Source organism: Felis catus, chromosome A3, assembly GCF_018350175.1.
Source record: "Felis catus isolate Fca126 chromosome A3, F.catus_Fca126_mat1.0, whole genome shotgun sequence".
NCBI lineage: Eukaryota > Metazoa > Chordata > Mammalia > Carnivora > Felidae > Felis > Felis catus.
The window spans coordinates 100133195-100154833 of NC_058370.1; the positions used below are offsets into that span (position 1 = coordinate 100133195).

Below are 21639 nucleotides of genomic sequence, written 5' to 3' on the forward strand. Positions count from 1 at the left end.
GGTCTCATGGTCATGGGATTGAGCCCTGTGTCAGGCTCTGCGCTGAGCATGGAGCCTGCTTAAGATTCTTTCTCTCTCTCTCCAGTCTCCCATGCTTTCTCTCTCTCTCTCTCTCTCTCTCTCAAAAAATTTAAAAAGCCATCTCTCTGAGGTTGGAAGTCCCTCTGTGTTTGCATTACTCTACCCAGGCAGCGATGCTGTCCATAAAATGCCCAGTCTCTTGGGCGCTGTCTTCACCCCGATACAAAATGAATAAAAACATTGTTTCTTTCTGTGTGTGGTGGTATGCATACTGCTCACATTCCTTCCCTCCTTTTTCTTCTTCCTCATTTCTAGCCAGCAGAAGAAAAAGAGCAGCTGCTGCATAATGATGAGTACCAGGAGACAATGGTGGAGTCCACCTTCATGTACCTGACACTGGATCTCCCTACCGCTCCCCTCTACAAGGACGAGAAGGAGCAGCTCATTATCCCTCAGGTGCCGCTCTTCAACATCCTGGCCAAATTCAACGGCATCACCGAGAAGGTAGTCCATTTGCACAGCTGCCCTGCTGATGCTCCTTTCTCTCTCTGGACTTTTTTCGTTTCTTTTTATAGTTGGAAGTCGCCACGTTTGTGGAATGCACTTATTATAAAACGTATTGTGTGTATTGAGCCTCCCAAACTCCACGCTGTTTCTAGCTGGTCACCCCAACTCTTCGCTTGATTGGCAGTGCCCTCTCTTACACTTCTCATATGTTCCTTTCAGCCATCTGCCTCTGGGTAGGATGGAGAAAGGAGCGGGTATTTAGGATAGTAGAAATTTTAAAATCTTTTAAAAAATGTAGTGTCAGTATTCAAATGGAAAAAATAGAGCTAAAATATAGATGAAATAATTTGTTCTTACTATCATATTACTTTTTATTAAGTTAAAAGTGTCTTCTGATCTACTGAGTTAACTGTTTCTCGGTTTAATTCCCTTCTTTATCCTAGACAAATTTAATCCTTTCTGTTCTTTACTGGGAGAATTTTTTTCACCTGATGTCTCATTCCAAACGCTTTCTGCTCTTTCTCTTCATTAGCTAAGTTTCTTTTGTTTTCAGATATTAAATAGCAACAGAAAACTCACTAAACTAAAAGAGGAACTTTATTGGAAGGCATCTCTTGAAGGTCTTAGGGAGACTTGAACAGAGCAGGACTTGGGAAGGACAGAACTAGGGTGACAGGGTTCTCAGAAGTGGCGGTCTGTTGATTGTCCCTTGCACAGGCTGCCATTACCTTACTTCAGTTGTTCCAAGGCCCAGCCTTCTGCTACTCTGCTTCAGGATTCCTAGTGGGTTGAAAGGCCCACTTGAATCAGGTGTCCTTTCTGTTCAGGGATCCTGTGAATCAGGGCCTTTCCTTGAAAAGGCGGAATTGGGAGCTAGGCAGCTCATGCCTAAAACACGCCTTTACTAACCTCCATCTCTGTTTCCGTCCAGTGTCCAAGTCCATTGTCAGGTACTGTTAGCAAGTTTAATAAGCAAAACAAGCCCTGGATATCCTTGTACAGTGACACCTGCCCGTGTCACACCCACACACGTGTGTGCACACACACGCTCAGAGATTGGTAAGATGTCGAACACTGTCTTTTAGAGACTCATTTTGGGATGGTGAAAGAGAGACCTTAGGGTTTGTAGTAGCTCAGTTTGTTTATTTTATGGTTTTAAGTGTCAAAACCAGGAATCTAGACTCAGATTTTTCATCTGACTTTTTCAGCCATGCTACTTGGTCCCTCTTATCACTGTTTGTTCAAATTTAAGTAATATTAAGATTCCCATGAACCCTCAGTATTGATTTAAATTTATTCTTTTTTTTTTTTGCAATGTCCTTATCATTTATATCTTTATATTTTAAGGTGATACCGTATTTAATGCATATGTACAAATTTTATTTTTTTTCTGCTTATTTTTTTACATCCAAGTTAGTTAATATATGGTGTGATTAAATTTATTCTTCTATGTTAACCACCTTAGTATGCATGTAAATGTTGGTATAAGCTCCTTACACCTACAGCTTGTAAGCAAGTATGAAATTATAACAAATTTATAATGTAGACAAATAAAACTTTGAGACCAATAAAATTGATTAACAGTTCTATTACAGTGTAATATGTAGTCAAAGCCAAATTGTTCCTTGCTATTTGAATGTGGTACTGATGTCCATGGTGAAAGTCTTTCCTCAGGCTTTCTCAGGAACTCCTGACAAACCTTTGTTAAGTTAGGCCGTGACATCATTTAGGTATTAAATCCTTCGCTAGTCTGAGAGATGATTAAAAAGAATGCTTATTTATTTAATTTAAATTTTAGTTAATATACAGTGCTGTATTGGTGTCAGTGATTCATCATTTACATGCAATATGCAGTGTTCATTATGAGTGCCCTCCTTAATACCTGTCACTCATCTAGCCCATCCTCCACCCATATCCCCCTGTCACCCCTCAGTTTGTTCTCTATCATGAAGAGTCTCTTGTGGTTTGTTTCCTTCCCTCTTGAAAAGAGTGGTTTTGATGTCAACTTGATCATAGATTCAGATGTGGGCAGTGAAATCTCTTAGCATTTACCTGATTAAAAAAAATGTTTTGCTTTTAATACAGTGTTTTATTTCAACCACACAGAGGTTACTTGATACCAACAAAAAAGACATTTTTTCCAGTAGTGCTTATACCCTTAGATGATCGAAGATTTACCTGAAAGGTATAGCTATGATGTGTGTACTAGAGACAGAAAGCTTATTTCTCCAGTACTCTCAGATTATGTATCATGTGACAAGGGAACTTGATTTTTAAAAAAGTAATAGCTTTATTGAGATATAATTCATACACTATACATTTAACCCACTTAAAGTTACATAATTCAGTGGGTTTTACTGTATCCACAGACATGTGCTACCACCACCACAATTAGTTGTAGAACATTTTCCTCATTAGTGTTTTCATTACCCTTTGGTTACCAACCTCCTCGTCTCCCCTAACCATAGGCAACTACTCATCTACTTTCTGTCTCTGTGGATTTGCCCATTCTGGACATGTCCTGTAATGGAATCCTTGTAATGTGCTCTTCTGGGATTTGCTTCTTTCACGTAGCATAATGCTTTCAAGGTTCATCCATGGTGTAGCATGTATCACTACTTCATTCCTTTTTGTGGCCAAATTAGATCCCATTGTATGAATAGACCATATTTTGTTCATCCATTCATCAGTTGCTGGACATTTGGGATCGTTTCTACCTTTTGGCTACTGTGAATAATGCTGCCATAAATATTAGTCTACAGGTTGTTCTGTGAACATGTTTTCATTTCTCTTGAGTGACGATTAAGAAGTAGAATTGCTGGGCTATATGGTACCTCTTATGTTAGCCATTTGAGGAACTGCCAGACTGTTTTTCCAAAGTGGCTACACGATGTTGTATTCCCATCAACAGTGTATGAGTGCTCCAGTTTGTCTACATCTTCACCAACACTTGTGAATTTACAACACTTGTGAATATATCTCACACTTGTGAAGTACAACACTTTGTATTTCCCTGATGACTAATGCTGTTAAGCATCTTTTCACGTGCTCGTTGGACATTTGTATATCATCTTTGGAGAAATGTCTATTCAGGTCCTTTGTGCATTTTTAAATTGGGTTATCTTTATTATTGAGTTGTAAGAATGCTTTATATAATCTAGATACTGTTCCTTATCAGATGTCTGATTTTACAAGCATTTTCTCCTCTTATATAGATTGCGTTTTCACCATCTTGATAGTATCATTTGAAGCACAGAAGTTTCAAGTTTTGACGAAATACCATCTAGGTGTTCTTTTGAAGTGTGTGATTTTGTTTTCATATGCAAGAATAGATTGTCAAATCCTAGGTCATGAAAATTTACCCTTATTTTTTCTTCTAAGAGTTTCGTAGTTTCAGTTCTTCCATTTTCTGGAATATCCTCATTGATGAAGGGGCCCTCACTGCTTCAGAAGTACTTATTCCATGGCAGTATGCCTCTACTGAATAGTCGGCCACTTCTTCCTTATTTTGAATTAAGTGATGCTCTCATGGTTTTGTTTTAATTCTGCAGCTTTTAACAACTCCTCTTTTTCATCTGACATTTTTGTTTTCCTTGTAGAAATGGATACCCACATTGCTATGGGTAGAATTCAGCAGCATGTTCATGTACTGGCTTAAATATGTTCCACACTTGTATTTTAGGTAGTCTTAGTTGTGTTACTGTTCCTAAGACCTTAACATGGCTTCTGCAATCAGGTGTCTTCTGAATTCTTAAGTGTAAGGCAGAATTATATTTAAAAATCCAAACCAAAACAAAACTCCTGCCCCTGTCCTGATAGTCCTCCTGCCCCTGTCCAGATACTCCAACACTAATTTGATAATTTTCTTCTCCCCCGTCTCTCTCTCTCTCTAGGAATATAAGACCTACAAGGAAAACTTTCTAAAGCGCTTCCAGCTCACCAAGCTGCCTCCGTATCTAATCTTTTGTATTAAGAGATTCACTAAGAACAATTTCTTTGTGGAGAAGAATCCAACTATTGTCAACTTCCCTATTACGTGAGTATTACCCTGCTTCTCTTACTCTCAGGGAGAGTGAGCCTAAATTTTTTATATTTTTATACTATTATTAATTTTGGACTGTCTTATTTAGAGATTGCTGGGAATAGAGCCTACATACACTATAAGTTAAGAGTTCTTGGAAGGATACAAATATTTCAGGGACCTCAGGGATAGAGGTCCCTAGAGGCAGTCCTTCTTTCTCCTCCTCGCCTGTTGCTTGCTGGAAAATGTAGTCTTTCCATATAGGGAAAACTGGATGAAAGCAGGGCAGGACAGGTAGGATTCTGCCTGGCTTCGAAGATGACCCCGAGTCTGTCCATCTGTTTGCTGGTCGTTGCATCTTCTTGCATACTGTGGTTAGGCATGGACAATGGGGATGGTTCCAGATTTGTCTTGCCATCTTGGGGTCCTTCTGTCTTATTTTTTGCCAGGTAAAATCTGGAATGTGTTTAATTTCTATTGGTGAGAAACATAAATTTTGATGTATAGTCTTATTTTTAGTTTATCATGCAGTTGTCTCTTTATGAACATTTATGGGTATTTTAATGCAAACTGGGAGGAGTTGTACCAGATGCTTTTAATTTGCTACTTTCTAACTCAGAAATCTGCAAGATCCTTTTGGAGATAGACAGTTGGTTTTCAGTTCTCAAGAGACAATGGTTTTCATACTCTGAAGAAGATCTCTCTGAGAACCTAGAGAGACCTGGTGGAAGGGCTGGCAGGAGGAAGTGTGGGTCTCTGTGTGCTGGCATTTAGGTAAGGAAGAGTGGAGCCCTAAGGCACTTTCTTATTGAGAAGGATTTGGGTGGATATATGATAGGATTAACTTGTTGTTTAGCTCATTAGGGTTGTTTTTAAACCTTCACAAAGTAGTTTGGGAGCTCTAATGTATCCATGCTCGTCCCTTCTTTTCTTTCTCTCTCCATCCCTCTCCGTTTCTCAGTTCCCCAAATGATATCAAGACTGCCAGTTTTCTCTTTTGAAAATGGTTCCATGGGGTGCCTGGCTGGCTCAGTAGGTGGAGCATGCGACTCTTGATCTTGGCATTGTGAGTTCAAGTCTCATGTTGGGTATAGAGATTACTTTAAAAAGTAAAATCTTTAAAAAAAAAAAAAAGAAAGAAAGAAAATCGTTCTAATTCTTAATTCTTTGTAGTGTTTAAGAGGGTAGTATCTGAAATTAAAGAGGCCTGAGTTCTGTACCATCCTAGCTTTGTGACTTTGGACAGGTCATTTGCATATTTTCTGGATTTATTCTCACATGGGTAAAATGAGAGGCTTGGTCTAGATGAATCCTACAGGTCCTTCCAGGTATAGCATTTTATTTTTCCTGGTTCAGAGATCACCAAGAATCTGAGTTGAAGAGAGGTAACTTTTGTAGTTAGCATTACAGGGGAATCTCTTACTTGCTTTTCCCACACTCTTCTTCACTAGCATCTTGTCTATGTGATAAATAGAGTGAAATTGGGGCCCATGAAAACCAGCTCTCTGCCACCTTGAGTGGACCACAGAGAACCTTCCTTTGAAGGCCCATGTATTGGGGATTTCTTTCAGAACTGGACTCTTATGAATTGCCACAGTCACCAGTGTGTTCCTGGTAGCAGGGAGTGCTCTTGACTCCAGGGCAGTTCCCGGGGAGGGAGGACTATGTATTGATAATGGTTCTTGCTCAGTCACCACAGAGATATCATTACCCCATTGGTTTCTTTTATGTTGCACCTGGGGTATGTTTATTTGGCTACCAGTTGCATTTAGGTTTTTGGTAACTGACTTCAGTAGTTTGTCCTTTGGAAAGCTTACTTTGGAGAAGTTGAGAAAAAGGCAACTTCTTAACTAGTTAGCCTTTTAGAGACTAATTCTGGAAACCTGCACTTTAAGTACTTCATGCACTGTAATTACTTGTAGAGTAACATGGTTTACAGATTAGCCAAAGTTTCCACTTGTTGAAAAGGACCCTTTTCTTTTCTTTTCTTTTCTTTTCTTTTCTTTTCTTTTCTTTTCTTTTCTTTTCTTTCTTTTTTCTTTCTTTTTTAAAATTTATATCCAAGTTAGTTAACATATAGTGTAATAATGATATCAGGAACAGAATTTAGTGATTCATCACTTACATATAACACCCAGTGCTCATCCCAACAATTATCTTCCTTAATGGCCCTTGCCCATTTAGCTCATCCCCCCACCCAAAGCACCTCCAGCAACCCTGTTTGTTCTCTGTATTTAAGAGTCTCTTATGGTTTGTCTCCCTCCCTGTTTCTACATTATTTTTGCTTCCCTTCCATTATGTTCATCTGTTTTGTATCTTAAATTCCACATATGTGTGAAGTCATGTGATATGACTTGTCTTTGACTTATTTCGCTTAGTATAATACACTCTCATTCCATCCATATTGTCGCAAATGGTAAGATTTCATTCATTTTGACCACCGAGTAATATTCCATTGTGTGTACACACACACCCACACCACATGTATATATGTATACACACACACACCACATTTTCTTTATTCTTTCATCAGTGGATGGACGTTGGACTCTTTCCATAGTTTGGCTATTGTTGATAGCTCTGTGATAAACATTGGGGTGCATGTGTCTCTTCAAAACAGCACTCCTGTATCCTTTGGATAAATACCTAGTAGTGCAATTGCTGGGTCGTAGGGTAGTTTTATTTTTAATTTTTTGAGGAAACTCCATGTTTTCTAGAGTGCACCAGTTTGCAGTCCCACCAGCAGTGAGAAAGGGTTCCTTTTTCTCCACATCCTCTCCAACATCTGTTGTTGCCTGAGTTGTTAATTTTAGCCATTCTAACAGGTGTGAGATCTTATAGTGATTTTAATTTGTATTTCCCTAATGATGAGTGATGTTGAGCATTTTTTCATGTGTGTGTTTGCCATCTGGATAAGACGTCTTCTTTGGAAAGTGTGTATTTGTGTCTTCCCATTTCTTCACTAGATTATTTTGTTTTTCAGGTGTTGAGTTTGGTAAGTTTTTTATAGACTTTTTATGCTAACTCTTTATCTGATATGTCATTTGCAAAATATCCTCTCCCATTTCATCGGTTACCTTTTAGTTCTGCTGATTGTTTTCATTGCTGTGCAGAAGCTTTTTGTCTTGATGATGTCCCAGTAGTTCAGTTTTGCTTTTGTTTCCCTTGTCTCTGGAGACGTGTCAAGTAAGAAGTTGCTGTGGCTGAGGTCAAAGAAGTTGTTGCCTGTTTTCTCATCTAGGATTTTGATAGCTTCCTGTCTTACATTTAGGTCTTTTATCCATTTTGAGTTTATTTTTGTGTATGGTGTAAGAAAGTGGTCCAGGTTCATTCTGCATGTCACTGTCCAGTTTTCCCAAAACCATTTGCTGAAGAGACTTTTTTCCATTGGATATTCTTTGCTACTTTGTCAAAGATTAGTTGGCCATATGTTTGTGGGTTCATTTCTGGGTTCTCTATTCTGTTCCATTGATCTGAGTGTCTGCTTTAGTGCCAGTACCATACTGTCTTGTAGATTACAGCTTTGTAATGCAGCTTGAAGTCTGGAATTGTGATGTTTCCAGCTTTGGTTTTCTTTTTCAGGACTGCTTTGGCTATTTTGGGGTCTTTTCTGGTTCCATACAAATTTTAGGATTGTTCTAGCTCTGTGAAGAATGCTGGTGTTATTTTGATAGGGATTGAGAAAAGGACCCTTTCCATACCTAATTTTTCTCCTGTGTTTTATTCCATACACATCTTCTTACTACCAGAGATCAGTCAGACTTGCACTGATTAGATGCCTTCTGCTCGTTTGGAGATAGGGGTTTTGGGAGCACAGGTTTAAGGTTGCACTTCCAGCTAATGAGGTGTTTTCTAAATTGGACTGTTGTGATTGGGAGATGAGTGTGGTATGCTCCTTTGGCTAGTTTCTAAAATGAAATGATTTAACGTGTATTCATTCATTTTTGCCACTTCCAACAGTTTTGGTTCAGTCATGAAAACATGAGTATTGATACTCCTGAGAATTTCTCTAGGACTTGTTCAGACAAATAAGCGTGGGCAGCTGTTGTTAAAGCTGAGGAGAAGGTACCATGGGAAGACAGCCCTTAGCATCCAGTAGGTGTTCTGGCTATCTGGAGTTCACATGGATTTCTTGGGACTCATATCTAAATTATCTTTAACGATAGGGGCGCCTGGGTGGCTCAGTTGGTTGAGTGTCAGACTTCGGCTCAGGTCATGATCTTACTGCCCGTGAGTTCACTGGCCGTGTGTTGGGCTCTGTGCTGACAGCTCAGAGCCTGGAGCCTGCTTCAGGTTCTGTGTTTCCCTCTCTCTGCCCCTCCCCCACTTGTGCTCGCTCTCTCTCTCTCTCTCTCTCAAAAATAAATAAACATTAAAAAGGAAAACTTCTCTTTTAACAATAAATGTTGCAATCTGTATTGTACGTTGCCTGTAGAAATAAATAGCTATCACTAGCACGTAGAAAGCTATGTAGAGCAAAGATGCGGTTTTTGTATTTTGGACAGGTAGTATATTCATAGTTTATGTGACCACATATGTGGTCACGGTTACCATTTCTTGTGAATCCTTCAGAGATGATGTTATTGTATTTCATATTTTGAGTGGTGGTACCTCAGACAGCACCATATCCATTCTACAGAGATTAGAAACATGATACAGTTTCTCTTACTTGTGTTAACTGTCACTCTGTCTCCCTGTTTAACTGTTGGAAAGTTCTTCACAATTGTCTTTGTTCCATCTTCATAGTTAACATTTATCATAGCACTTTACTTCACGATAACTGGTGTTTATGCTTCAGGCAGTAGATAGAATCCAACAAATAAAACACAAAGGCAGATTTTATTCCAGATTCAAGAATGCTTCTCTATATTTGAAAGTGAATGTTGAGATATTAAAAATAAAATTGATATTTCTAAGTCCCAATTGAAAGAACCTAGTCAGTAGTTTCTTTTGGCAACCAGAACTGTAAATTAGGACACTGTGGAGTAGCCAAGATGGGCCACATAAAGAAGAGAAAGCTGGGCTACCAAAGGAGGAGGAGAACAAAGCTGTTGTCAGAAGCAGAAAAGAGGGCAGGTGGCTCCCTTGGATCTTGCTGCTTCTCCAGGGCTTGGTTCTAGCCGCATCACTTAGTCTGATTACCTTGAGTAAACTCCCCTTTTTGTGCTGGAGCTACTGGTCTGCCTGGTTTGCCATATTGAAATAGTTAAAATGATCATGCACAGTGGCAACTCACAGAATCATAATGGCAGGCCCTTCACAGCCAGAGGCTAGGGACCAGGCGTCCCCAAACATTGTGGCTGTGGGATTCCTGGACGGGGCAGAGGGTAAGGTGTTAGACTTGGCCTCTCCTTTCATCTCACTGTCCCAGAGGAGATGGTGACGCTCATTCTCATATCACACAAGAGCCTTAGGTTGTGTAACCTGCTTAAACTCACACATGGCTCTGAAGGGGCAGAGCCCTCATTCCATTTCTAATCTGAAGGACTCTAGGCTGTGCCTTTTTAGTGATTAGACGTGCTTCTAAAATGTACTTTTCCTGTAGAGCCAGTCTTTCTAGTTTAACTCATTTTTGTGGCAAAGTATGTGAATTTCCCCCAACCTGGGCTTCCATGGCTCTGCCAGCCTGCCTTGTTTCAGGTCCTAAACTAGGGTCCAATAACTCTGTGGTCCACTGGTGTAGGACAGCTAACCTCTGTATCCTTTGATCTTTTGGCTTTCTTTTCTTCATCACCAGAAATGTGGATCTGAGAGAATACTTGTCTGAAGAAGTACAAGCAGTACACAAAAATACCACGTACGACCTCATCGCCAACATCGTCCATGATGGCAAGCCCTCTGAGGGCTCCTACCGGATCCATGTGCTTCATCATGTGAGTGGTAAAAATGGCGGTTGTTCCTTTGGCATTTCAATGGGCAGCTCTCTTCAGTCTGTCCTCTCTTGACCTTGACTTTGGAGCTCTGCAAGTAGTAGAGCTGTCAGTGGTGAGTTTCAGGCAGTGGTTCTCAATTTTGGCTGCACATTGGACTCACCTAGGGAGATTTTAAAATCCTGATGCCTGGGCCACTCCAGGCCAAGTACATTAGAACAATGGAATTTATGCCTGTTGGTTTTCACCTGGAATAGAGGTCAGGGATGCTGCTAAATATCCTACAGTGCATAGGTAGCCCCTGTAACAATTTATCTGGCTCAAAATGTCAGTCAGAGTTAAGAGACTGCATTAGATTATCGGGAGGTGGGAGCCAGGCATCATGATGTTTAAAGTTATCTAGGAGATTCCATTGTGAAGCCAAGGTTGAACACCACTGTCCTAGACTAGAGCCTTACCACCTGAAGTGGAGTGAATCCTCTTTCTAGCAGCATTGACATCATATGAGAACTCACTAGAAATGTGGAATCTTAGGCTCCACCCAAACCAACTGAATCAGAATTCGCATTTTAACAAGACCCTCTGGCATATAATTAAAGTTTATGAAGCACTGGTCTAAAGGCTTCCTTTCAGCTAAAAAAACCTTTTTTGAATTTGTCTCAAACTGAAAAGGATGAAACATGTACTTAAGATATATTTGGTATCACACAGGTTATTAGCACAGATTGTTTTAATTTGATTAGTCGTCTGGGACTATGAGTTTAATAATAACTAGCTCTGTTTGTCAAGCATTTTACTGTGCACTAGAAAGTATGCCAAGCGCTCAGTGTATATTCATCTTATTTGTACTTTTAAAATACACCTATAAGACAGGTGTTAATGGTACCATTCTTTTCTATTTTAGCGTTTATTAAAAAATTTTTTTGTTAATGTTTTTTCATTTTTTTGAGAGAGAGCATGAGTGGGGTAGGGGCAGAGAGAGAAAGAGACACAGAATCCAAAGCAGGCTCCAAGGCTCTGAGCTGTCAGCACAGAGCCCGGCGTGGGGCTCGAACCCACGAACTGTGAGATCATGACCTGAGCTGAAGTCAGATGCTTAACTAACCGAGCCACCCAGGCACCCCATGTTTATTTATTTATTTTGAGAAAGAGACAGCCTGTGCATGTGCTAGAGGGGGAGGGGCAGTGACAGGGAGAGAGAGAATCCCAAGCAGGCTCTGCATTACCAGCATGGATCCTGACCCGGGGCTAGAACCCACGAACTGTGAGATCATGACCTGAGCTGAAACCAAGAGTTAGATGTCCTACCAACTGAGCCACCCAGGCACCCTACCTACCTTTTTTTTTTTTTTTTTTTTTTTTTTTTTTTAAATTACAAACAAGGAAACCTAGGCTCAGAGTTTGAGTAATTTATCTGAAGTTGATAGATTTGGGCTTTGAACCCAGATAATTAGTTCCACCATGTTCTTAACCACTACTTGAAACAGGAATGGGGACTTGATTACATGATCTTGAGCTTTAACAAAAGCTCAAGGTTTTGTATATTCTGAACTATTGACTATCTGGAATATCTATAGTCTGTAGTATCTGTCTTTGGCATTTCTTTGAAGTTTGGATGGATGAGGCAGGTGAGCTTCCAGAAGTGCCTCTGCCATAATCCAGAAACTTCTTTTCCCCCTTGTTTATGGCAGCATGAAGTAAGGTAGATTTTGCTGAATTTGCCGCACAGGTTTTATAGTCCAAAGGAAATGGTTAGTATTGTGAACAGTGCCCATGAAGGACACTTTTCTTGGCTGTTGTTGTGCTCTCTGTCATTGGGGGTGGGGATGTCTACTTTTAAGTTTTCCCAGTAGTGAACATTGCACCTGCTAACTGTGTCTAATCTAACATTTATGGGCAACAAGGAGTCATCTTAGGTGAGGAGTCGAGGGCTTCCTCTTTTTTCTCTTTATTGCCCATCTAAATTCTTTTTTTTTTTTTTTTTACATTTATTTATTTTTGAGAGACAGAGGACAAGTGGGGGAGGGGCAGAGAGAGAGGAAGACACAGAAACCGAAGCAGGCTCCAGTCTCCGAGCTATCAGCATAGAGCCCAACGCAGGGCTCGAACTCACAAACCGTGAGATCATGACCTGAGCCGAAGTCAGAAGCTTAACTGAGTGAACCACCCAGGCGCCCCTCCCCATCTAAATTCTTAAAAGTGTTGGGAGACTCCACTGTACTTCGAGGAATCCAAGGCAGGGATTGAGTTTGCCAAGATCAGCACCCCAAGAACTCTTTAAATTGAATGATGGCGGCAGAAGTCATGCACCCTCTTAATATGACTCTTGCTGAGTGATAGTCTAGTGGCCGTTCTTCTGATTTTTCTCGCTTTTTGCTGCAGTCTTTTCTTTCTACACCTTTTGGTTTTAGGGAGCAGACTAACCCATTTCTTCATACTTTTTTTGCAGGGGACAGGCAAATGGTATGAATTACAAGACCTCCAGGTGACTGACATCCTTCCCCAGATGATCACGCTGTCGGAGGCTTACATTCAGGTGGGTTGGGCACGAACTTGGTGAGTGTTGAACAGACGGGGTGTGAGGCCGGTGAGAGGAATGATGTGAGTCAAGGCAGGAAGTGGGATTGAGTTAAAGCCTTGGTTAGACTGGGTACCTGTTGGGATGCACTGAGGAGTGAGGTGGGGCCAAGATCAGATGGCCCTGAGAGCCCAGGAGTGATTGTCAGAAAAGAGAAGGGCAGGGAATCTTAGAAGATTTATGGATGAGCAAGGAGGTTATATGTGTGGCTAGGTTAGTTTTACAGAGGTATGTGGTTTGGTTTCAAGGAGGAAGAGCTTAGAATCATCAGGACACCCAACTAGGAGTCAGCTCTCAAGCTTTCCCCAGCATCCTAAGTCAAGTTAGCACTCTTCGTGACCCCATGCGCTTTCTGCATGTCTTTACTAGAACACCAACCTTATTTTAACTGTCTTCTCTATTGGATTGAGAACTCGTGGAGCAGAGTATCTCTACTTCTTATAACTGTTCTGGTACCTAACAAAGAAGGAAGACTGAGACTAAGAAAAAGCAATAGCCTTATAAAAAGGAAGGGAGACACTTTTCATTCTAGAAATAAGTCTTTTTTTTTTTTTTAAAGTTTTTAATGTTTTTATTTACTTTTGAGACAGAGAGACAGAGCATGAGCAGGGGAGGGGCAGAGAGAGAGAGGGAGACACAGAATCTGAAGCAGGCTCCAGGCTCTGAGCTGTCAGCACAGAGCCTGACGTGGGGCTTGAACTTATGGACTGTGAGATCGTGACCTGAGCTGAAGTCGGACGCTTAACCGACTGAGCCACCCAGGCGCCCCTAGAGATAACTCTTTCTTTAATGACTTTGTCTATGGTTATAGGCTTAATTATGAGTTCATTTTTAGAAAGTGAGTCTGGGATGGAAAGTGAGGAGAGAAGCAAAAGGGAATTTTCTGAAAGATTATTACGAGTTAGTTTCAGGAGACATACAAATATGGAAGTGGAGGGACAGGTTGTCCATTGCTTAGGGTAGGAGAGGTACTTGATAGATATGCGTGGATGAATGCCAGCTGCTACATGTCTGTTGTATTAATTTCTTACAGATTTGGAAGAGGCGAGATAATGATGAGACCAACCAGCAGGGGGCTTGAAGGAGGAGTTTAGGGCTTTGCTCCCTGGGGCTTTGGCTGAAGATGTAGTAGTATCAAAGTTATTGCTGAACGTAGGCTGACTGGCACATTCCCTGGGCCAACCCGTTTTGTGGGTTCTGGTTCACATCAGAGCGTCAGAGGGGCCCACCCACCTGGGATGGCTCTGGGCTGCCACCCGGCTGCTCTTTCATCAGGTGATTATAGATCGATGCTCCTTTCTCCTTTCTGTCTAGCTCCCCCTAGCTTCAGCAGGCCAGAACTCTTTTTACAGATGTGTGTAATTTATTTCTGGGTATCTGGGAGTAGCTGAAGGACCAGATAATATCTTCTAAGCATCAGAGCCTCAGGATTCTAGGAATAAGAGCATGAAGCCAGCAACATCCTTCTTCCATCATAGGTATTTTTCCCGTGGTTCCTGATGTGTTTTTTGGAGTGGATTAAATGTTTTCCTGTTTTTAAACCAGCCTCTTGTTTTATATCCTTCCCTTAGGCTATTTATCTGCTTGCGGGTGCTTTGTCATTTGGGATGCAGTTTGTCTCTAGGTAACAAAATAGCTGACTAAAAGCAGTGAGTTATTTTGCCTAGCTAGATGTCTGGAGGTGGGTGGTTTCAGCCTACAGTGCAGGGGTGTGTGAGGGAGGAGGGAAGGAAGGAAGGTAGGAAGAGCATCTGACTGCAGTACAATTCTGAGAAAGCCTCAGCCAGGCCAATGGGGAGCCCAGAGCAAAGAGTGCTGGTCAGAAGAATGATTCAGAGATGGCTTTCTTCAAGTTCAGTCATTGATTAGGAACAGTCTGGAGAAAGGTTCACCTTCATTTAGTTGTATAAACTGGACATTTGTGCAGGAGTCCTCCTCCCCCTGCCCCCATTTCCCTTGTCTAATCTGTTACCAAATCCTGTCGATTTAATCTTGTGTCTCTTGAATCTCCCTACTTTCATCAACTCTTCCACTGTCTAGTCTGAGCTAGTGCCACCTTAGTTCAGGTCCAGTTAGAAGAGAGAAACCATACAGTAACTTGATCAGGGAAAGCTTAATTTCAAGAATTATTAACTGTAACCGGGGATTGAAGTAACAAGGGATTGGCTGGTAACAAGAGAACTCTGAAGAATGTAGGAATAGCAGGTATAAGGGACAGCTGCTACCTGGGGCTGACATGGTGTCTGAGGCTGAGATCCAGATCTTGCTGAAAGTCTGACGGCTGGAACCTGTCAGAGGTCTTTCTAGTGCGTTTATGGGGAGGCGTCTCACTCCTCTTCCAAACTACCTGAGGAGGAGAGGAGTGCTGGGTGAAGCTGGTGTGTACCGTAGGAGCCAGGCACCGGAGACTGCGAGCACCACGACAGCCTGCTGCTGGAGAAGGCTGCACGTGTTGCTTTCGAGTGAGCACGCTGGAACTGGGACGCAGAGCCCTGTGTTCCTGTAGGCTGTCTCCAGCACCCTCTTTAGACAAAGCATCGATGGCAGCTGGCAAGGAAAAATCTAAAGGGCTCGAATTCACCTTCACAGAGCAGGCGAAAAGGGTTGAATTTGGAGTTGAGAGGCACTAAATTGGTAATAGGTACAGTCCACCCCTCGATGGCTCAGCTTCCATTTACACTCTTTTATGCACATTTGAACTCCTATGCAACAGCAACAAAACAGTTCTGTATTTCTGCCTAACAAAAAACTGCTCCCCTTCTTACAAGTGAATAAGTTTTCAACCTTTCCCAAAATGAGACGTCCTAAGAGTCCTGTATCAACCGATGGCTATATTGGTTACTCTTCCGATCCAATCATAGTCCCACTGAATATTCTGTTGCCTAAAGACTAAATTGTGAAGTTAATTTCCAACAAGTGGTTTGTAAAATGAAAGTGGAGGGGTGCCTGGGTGGCTCAGTTGGTTGAGCGTCCGACTTCAGCTCAGGTCACAATCTCGTGGTCTGTGGGTTTGAGCCCCACATCAGGCTCTGGGCTGATGGCTCGGAGCCTGGAGCCTGCTTTCGATTCTGTGTCTCCCTCTCTCTCTGCCCCTCCCCCATTCATGCTCTGTCTCTCTCTGTCTCAAAAATAAATGTTAAAAAAAAAAGTGGAAAGGAGAGTAAAAATGGTTTCCATCTACACATTATCATGTGTATATAACAAGCAAGTAGAAAATAAAGTTACAGTCAGTATTTCTGTAACAGGGCAAAGGCTGCAATTGATATGCATACTTCTTCCATTCCTCCTTCTGAATCTAGTCTGCCCTCAGCCGGAGCCTGAGCTGGTTGGAGCTGTGTACGTGGGAGGGTGACCCAGATTAGTCCCTAAGGACCTGACTAATCATCCTGCCCCCCCCACCCCCTTTGGGTTGCTGTAGTTTTCTGTTAACCTTCACTACTGGACATAGGCCATCTTGCCTGCATTTTGTAAGAGCAACCCAATTTTATCTTGGGAATCAGGATCAGTCACTCTGACAAGGCGATGACACTCTCCACCTGTCCCTCCCTGCCCCCCCCCCCCCCCCCCCCCCCCCCGCCTAGTTGGGTTAGTAGCATAAGGAGCCCCAAATGTCCATGTGATAGTCTGCTCTTCTGAGTGGAACCATTATTGTTTTCTCTGGTGGAAGCATTTCTCTCTTGGGAATGAAGATCTCTAAACAAGTAAAGCTTAAAGTTGCTGGGACAGAAGCAAAAATCCTGCAAGGTTGTTAGGTGTAAAAGAGGAATCACACCAACATCCACCCATTTTTTAGATCTATGTATTTTGGCGATGGGGGAGAGAGCACCGTATAATGAGTCAAAGCATGTACTGTATCCTGTAAGATGAGCACCGGCTGGTATTGTAGCCGAGTTTTCAGTAAGCCATTCTACCTTTCAGTGAGGCTAGCTCCTTCCAGATGATAGGTGTATGTGTTAAGGCCAGTTAAATCTATGGACATGAGCCCATTGTTGAGCATCCTTTGCTGTGAAGATAGTTCCTTCACCAGTTGCTGCATGAAATGCCAAGATGGTTGATAAGGCATTCTGAGAATCCATGGGATGGTGTTGCTGCTAGAAACATGGGCAGGGAAGGCAAATCCATATCCAGAATGTGTTTCTATTCCTCTGAGGACAGATCTCTGCCTCCATAACAGAGGGTATAATTAGCCTGCACCAGGTAGCTGGCTGATGCCCACAAGGAATAGTGCCATACTCACTGTTAATTCTTGCTGTTGGCAAATTAGATATTCAGAAATACTGCTCATGTCAGGGGGAAGGGAAGTCTGTGTTGTTGAGCCCATGTATAAGCCTCTGTTGGCACACAAATGTGGTATATGTTGTCCCCAGAAGCAAAAAAAAAACCCAAAAAACAAAAAACCCTACCAAACATTGGCCCTTTTTCTTTGGACCTGCCCGGGCAGGTGGTAGGGTTGTGGTGACAGGTGCTGTGAAGTACAGCAACCTGTCTTTCACAAAGGAGGGGATATTTTGTTATACTCTAGACCACACTGTAGACCCCAGAAACTTCTCTGAGGTGGCAGGCCCCTGAACTGTTCTAGGGTTAAATCTCACTCTCTTGTTTGCTTATGTCTTACTAAGATACCTAAAGTACCTGGGGCATCTGTGTCTCAGTTGCTTAAGTGTCTCACTCTTGGTTTCAGCTTAGGCTATGATCTCATGGCTTGTGGGTTTGAGCCCCATGTCAGGCTCTGCAGCTGGCAGAGCGGAGCCTGCTTGGGATTCTTTCTCTCTTTGCCTCCCTCTTGGTCCCTCCCCCACTCGCACTGTCTCTCTCTCTCTCAAAATAAAACTTAAAAAAAATACTTGTTATTTCCTGTTCTTCAAATAACATCATCATAATGTCAATAGTATAGTACACTAGTGTGATATTTTGTGGAAGTCAGGGCGATCAAGATGTCTGTGAATGGTATAATTGTAGAGCAGGAGAATAGACATTGTCCTGAGGCAACACTGTGAAGGTGTACTGTTGGGCTTGCCAGGTGAAAGCAACTATTTCTGGTGAGCTTTATTTTTTTTTATTTTTATTTTTTTAAAGATACTTATTTAAAAAAAAAATTTTTTTTTTAACGTTTTTATTTATTTTTGAGACAGAGCATGAACAGGGGAGGGTCAGAGAGAGGGAGACACAGAATCCGAAACAGGCTCCAGGCTCTGAGCTGTCAGCACAGAGCCCGACGTGGGGCTCGAACTCACACACTGCGAGATCATGACCTGAGCCGAAGTCGGACGCTTAACCGACTGAGCCACCCAGGCGCCCCTCTGGTGAGCTTTATAAACTGGTATGGAGAGAAAGGAGCCAAAGCAGCATGCCAAGGGCCAGGGGCAGTGCTGTGTCAGTAAAGATGCTGTATCTGGGACAATAGCTTCAGTTGGAGTCCCCATCTGATCCATGTGACTTCTGCACAGGCCCTGTCATTCTAGTGTAAGCTCTTGCTAGTTTCTGTTTACAGTGGTCCTCTAACAGGTCTCATCCCCTTCCCTTGTCCCCTCCCCCCAATTCATTCACACTTTGGCCAGACCAGTCCTTTAAAGCACACACCTAACCAAGTGTTTCTCCCCCATACCCCGATCTCCCACTGAAGACATTTTGTTGGCTCTTAGGATAAAGACGGAAGTCCTTAGCCTCTCAGCCTCACTTGGGAAGTTTCTTCTGGTCCTTGATCCCAGGCTCACTTTCATTCGTTCCATCGCTCAGATGTGCCACAAAATGCAGGCCTTTATGCCATCTGCTTCCTCTGCTAGGGGTGCTCTTTCCCTTTTAACTTGCTCTTTCTTCACCTCTCTGACCTCTCATACCTCCTCAGTACCGTTTATCTCTGATTGATAGCACGTATCACACCTGAGGTATTCGTTTTTTTTCCCCCCTGTGATTCTTTGATTAGTGTCTGTCTTCCCAGCTAGACTCTAAGTTCCAAAAGGGCAGATAGGAGCTGTCTCTTTTGTGCCCAGCCCTAGGGAAATGCTTGGTACTTAAGAGTTAGTTGTTAATGTTCATCGAGCAAATTATATAGTGCTAAGTCTGTGTTCTCCATACCCTTCTTTCACACAAATATTTTTCTCTCCTTAAACCCACCCAAGATGGTGACAATAGACACCATTCCCTGAAAGGGTGGGGACCACTGTCAGAGCTGACTGTCATGTTCTGTGTGCAGAAGCTTCAGGTCCTTTGTGGGTGACATGTGGCTTCCACCACTGCTGTCTAAACCAGAGTCATGTTTTTATGACTGTGATCTCCACATTTGCTTCCACTTTTGGAGCCTTCAGGCTCTGGCTGGTCTGAACCATACATGAGAAAGAAATGGAATTCATGTTTTCTTAGCCAGAAGTCACAAAAAAAAGACACGTGGAAAACACAACCTAAATATAAAAGACATGACAGGGTAAAGTTTGGGGGGGAGGGGTACAAAAAGTTGTTTAATTTATGAAAGCACAGGGACAGGACCCATGGGCAGAAAGAGCTGCCATGACGGTAAATTTTGCAACATGAAGTAAAGAAATGAATATACCTGATATCTTTTTACTGACAAGACAATAAAAAGAGTATTTCCATGGAAAATGGGGCAAAAGCCCCAAATAGACATTTCATAAAAGGTAAAATGTAAATGGCCAATGAACATGTAAAAAAGTTCACTTAGTAACTGAAGAAATGCAAAGTAGAACAACCGGGGAGGTCATTTTTAAATTTTAGATTAGCAAAGATTTGAAAGATTGCTACTACTTAGCTTTGTTGAGAGTGGAGAAGGGGTACGCGTTTGCTATTGGGATAGAAATTGGTACAGCTGGTGCAGAGGGGTAGTTCGGTAATGCAGCCTATATTAAAAGTAAAGATGTGCATAGTTTTTGTCCCCAAAAGTTCATGTCTTGGGATTGACTTCAAGAAAATAGACTAGTAAATAAAGATGTAAGAGCCAGGATTTTTATTTTCCACCACACTGTTGACAGTAGTTGTTTAAAAAAGGGAAGAGTTTATATCCAGAAAAAAATATATCATGTGGCAGTTACCAGTGATGACAGATGACTGTTTTGACCTGGAAAGATGATTTTTATTTTATTTTATTTTATTTTATTTTATTTTATTTTATTTTATTTTATTCTTATTTTACTTATTTTTATTATCTTTTAAAGATTAAACATTTTTTTTAATGGTTTTTAAATTTATTTTTGAGAGAGAAAGAGTGCAAGTGAGGGAGGAGCAGAGAGAGAGGGAGACACAGAAACTGAAGCAGACTCCAGGCTCTGAGCTGTCAGCACAGAGCCCAGCGCAGGGCTGGAACTGACGAACTGTGAGATCATGACCTGAGCTGAAGGTGGACACTTAACTGACTAAGCCACCCAGGCGCTCCTTAACATTCTATTTTTAAGTAATCTCTACACCCAGTGGGGTTCAAACTCACAATCCTGAGATCAAGAATCACACTCTCCACTGACTGAGGCAGGTGCCCCCCAAAAGATTATTTTTAAATGAAGAAAGCAGTTGTTCAGTTTACAAAGCAGCATGTGTAGGATGTTTCCATTGTTGTAAATCTGTTGTGTCTATTTTTGTGTATGTGCAGAGAAAAGTTTGGAATGGCCTATAGTAAAATGTTATAATGATTGTGTTGTGGATTTTAAATCTGTTATTAATCAGGGGGACATAAAAGTAACTGTCTTTATTTCTTTTTAACTGAATTCATTTTGGCTCTTAAGCCCCCAAAATATAATATTTCCATTTGAAAGTGACTCAGTTCCTTGTTTAATAGTCAGCTCCTCTTGGGTTCCTAACCACTGGATCCTCCTTCCCTTTTCTCTGGGAATGATTTACCAGCTGCCCGGTCATGAGGAGAGGTATTGGTGATGGTGCTCTCCCTGGTCCTCTAGGTCTCCCTCTCCATGTGCCTGCTCTTCTCAAGGTCCACAAGATCTGTCAGTGCTTTGTCCCCAGTCACGGGCTCTTGTGGGCCCACCATTTTGTCCAGAGCTGATTTGGATGGCCTCTTGGGCTATGGGGGTGGAGTTGCTCTTCTGTGTCACTGCAGGGAGCACCCTCTGAGGCAGTCCTCAGGCCTATCTGCCTAGGTCCCTCTGTAAGGCTGTGTTTTGTACTCTTTCTAATCTGTTGGAGGCAGCCTTCTCTAAAGGACTTGTGTTCTCCTCATGCTGCACCCTGGAAAGTCCTCTCTGCTCTTAGGCCCCCACACCTCCTGGGGCTTCTCCTTTCCCACCCTGCTCTGGGGGTGCAGGATACTGGGTGTGTCTCAGGGACCCTCTGAGTCTCAGCTGTAGCCACTTCCTGCAGTTCTCTCCTTCCACTGGCTGCTCGATTCCTGACCTCCTGTTGAATGAAGCCTCCTCTTCCATTATCAGGAGCTCGTTCCCACGCTGGCTTCAGTGGTAAATTATTTTGTTTATTTTTTAAACTGTTTATTTATTTATTTTGAGAGACAGAGAGAGAGGGGAAGGGGCAGAGAGAGAATCCCAAGCAGGCTCCGCACTGTCAGCACAAAGCCCGATGTGGGGCTCAAACCCTCGAGCCGTGAGATCATGACCTGAGCCGAAGTCGGACACTTAATCAACTGAGCCACCTAGATGCCCCTTTGGTGGTAAATTATCAATGCCTCACCT

At 42.2% G+C, this 21639-nt stretch overlaps 1 protein-coding gene across 1 annotated transcript in view; it reads left to right on the forward strand.

The window, feature by feature from the left end:
• USP39 (ubiquitin specific peptidase 39) overlaps positions 1-14538 on the forward strand; it is a 33777-nt gene extending 19239 nt beyond the window's left edge. Inside the window, exons 9-13 of the mRNA XM_003984212.5 lie at positions 337-525; positions 4422-4564; positions 10287-10422; positions 12869-12955; positions 14031-14538. Coding sequence (XP_003984261.1) covers positions 337-525; positions 4422-4564; positions 10287-10422; positions 12869-12955; positions 14031-14078 — 603 coding nt within the window. The 3' untranslated portion in view covers positions 14079-14538. The remainder of the gene's footprint in view (positions 1-336; positions 526-4421; positions 4565-10286; positions 10423-12868; positions 12956-14030) is intronic.
• The last annotated feature ends 7101 nt before the right edge of the window (positions 14539-21639 follow it).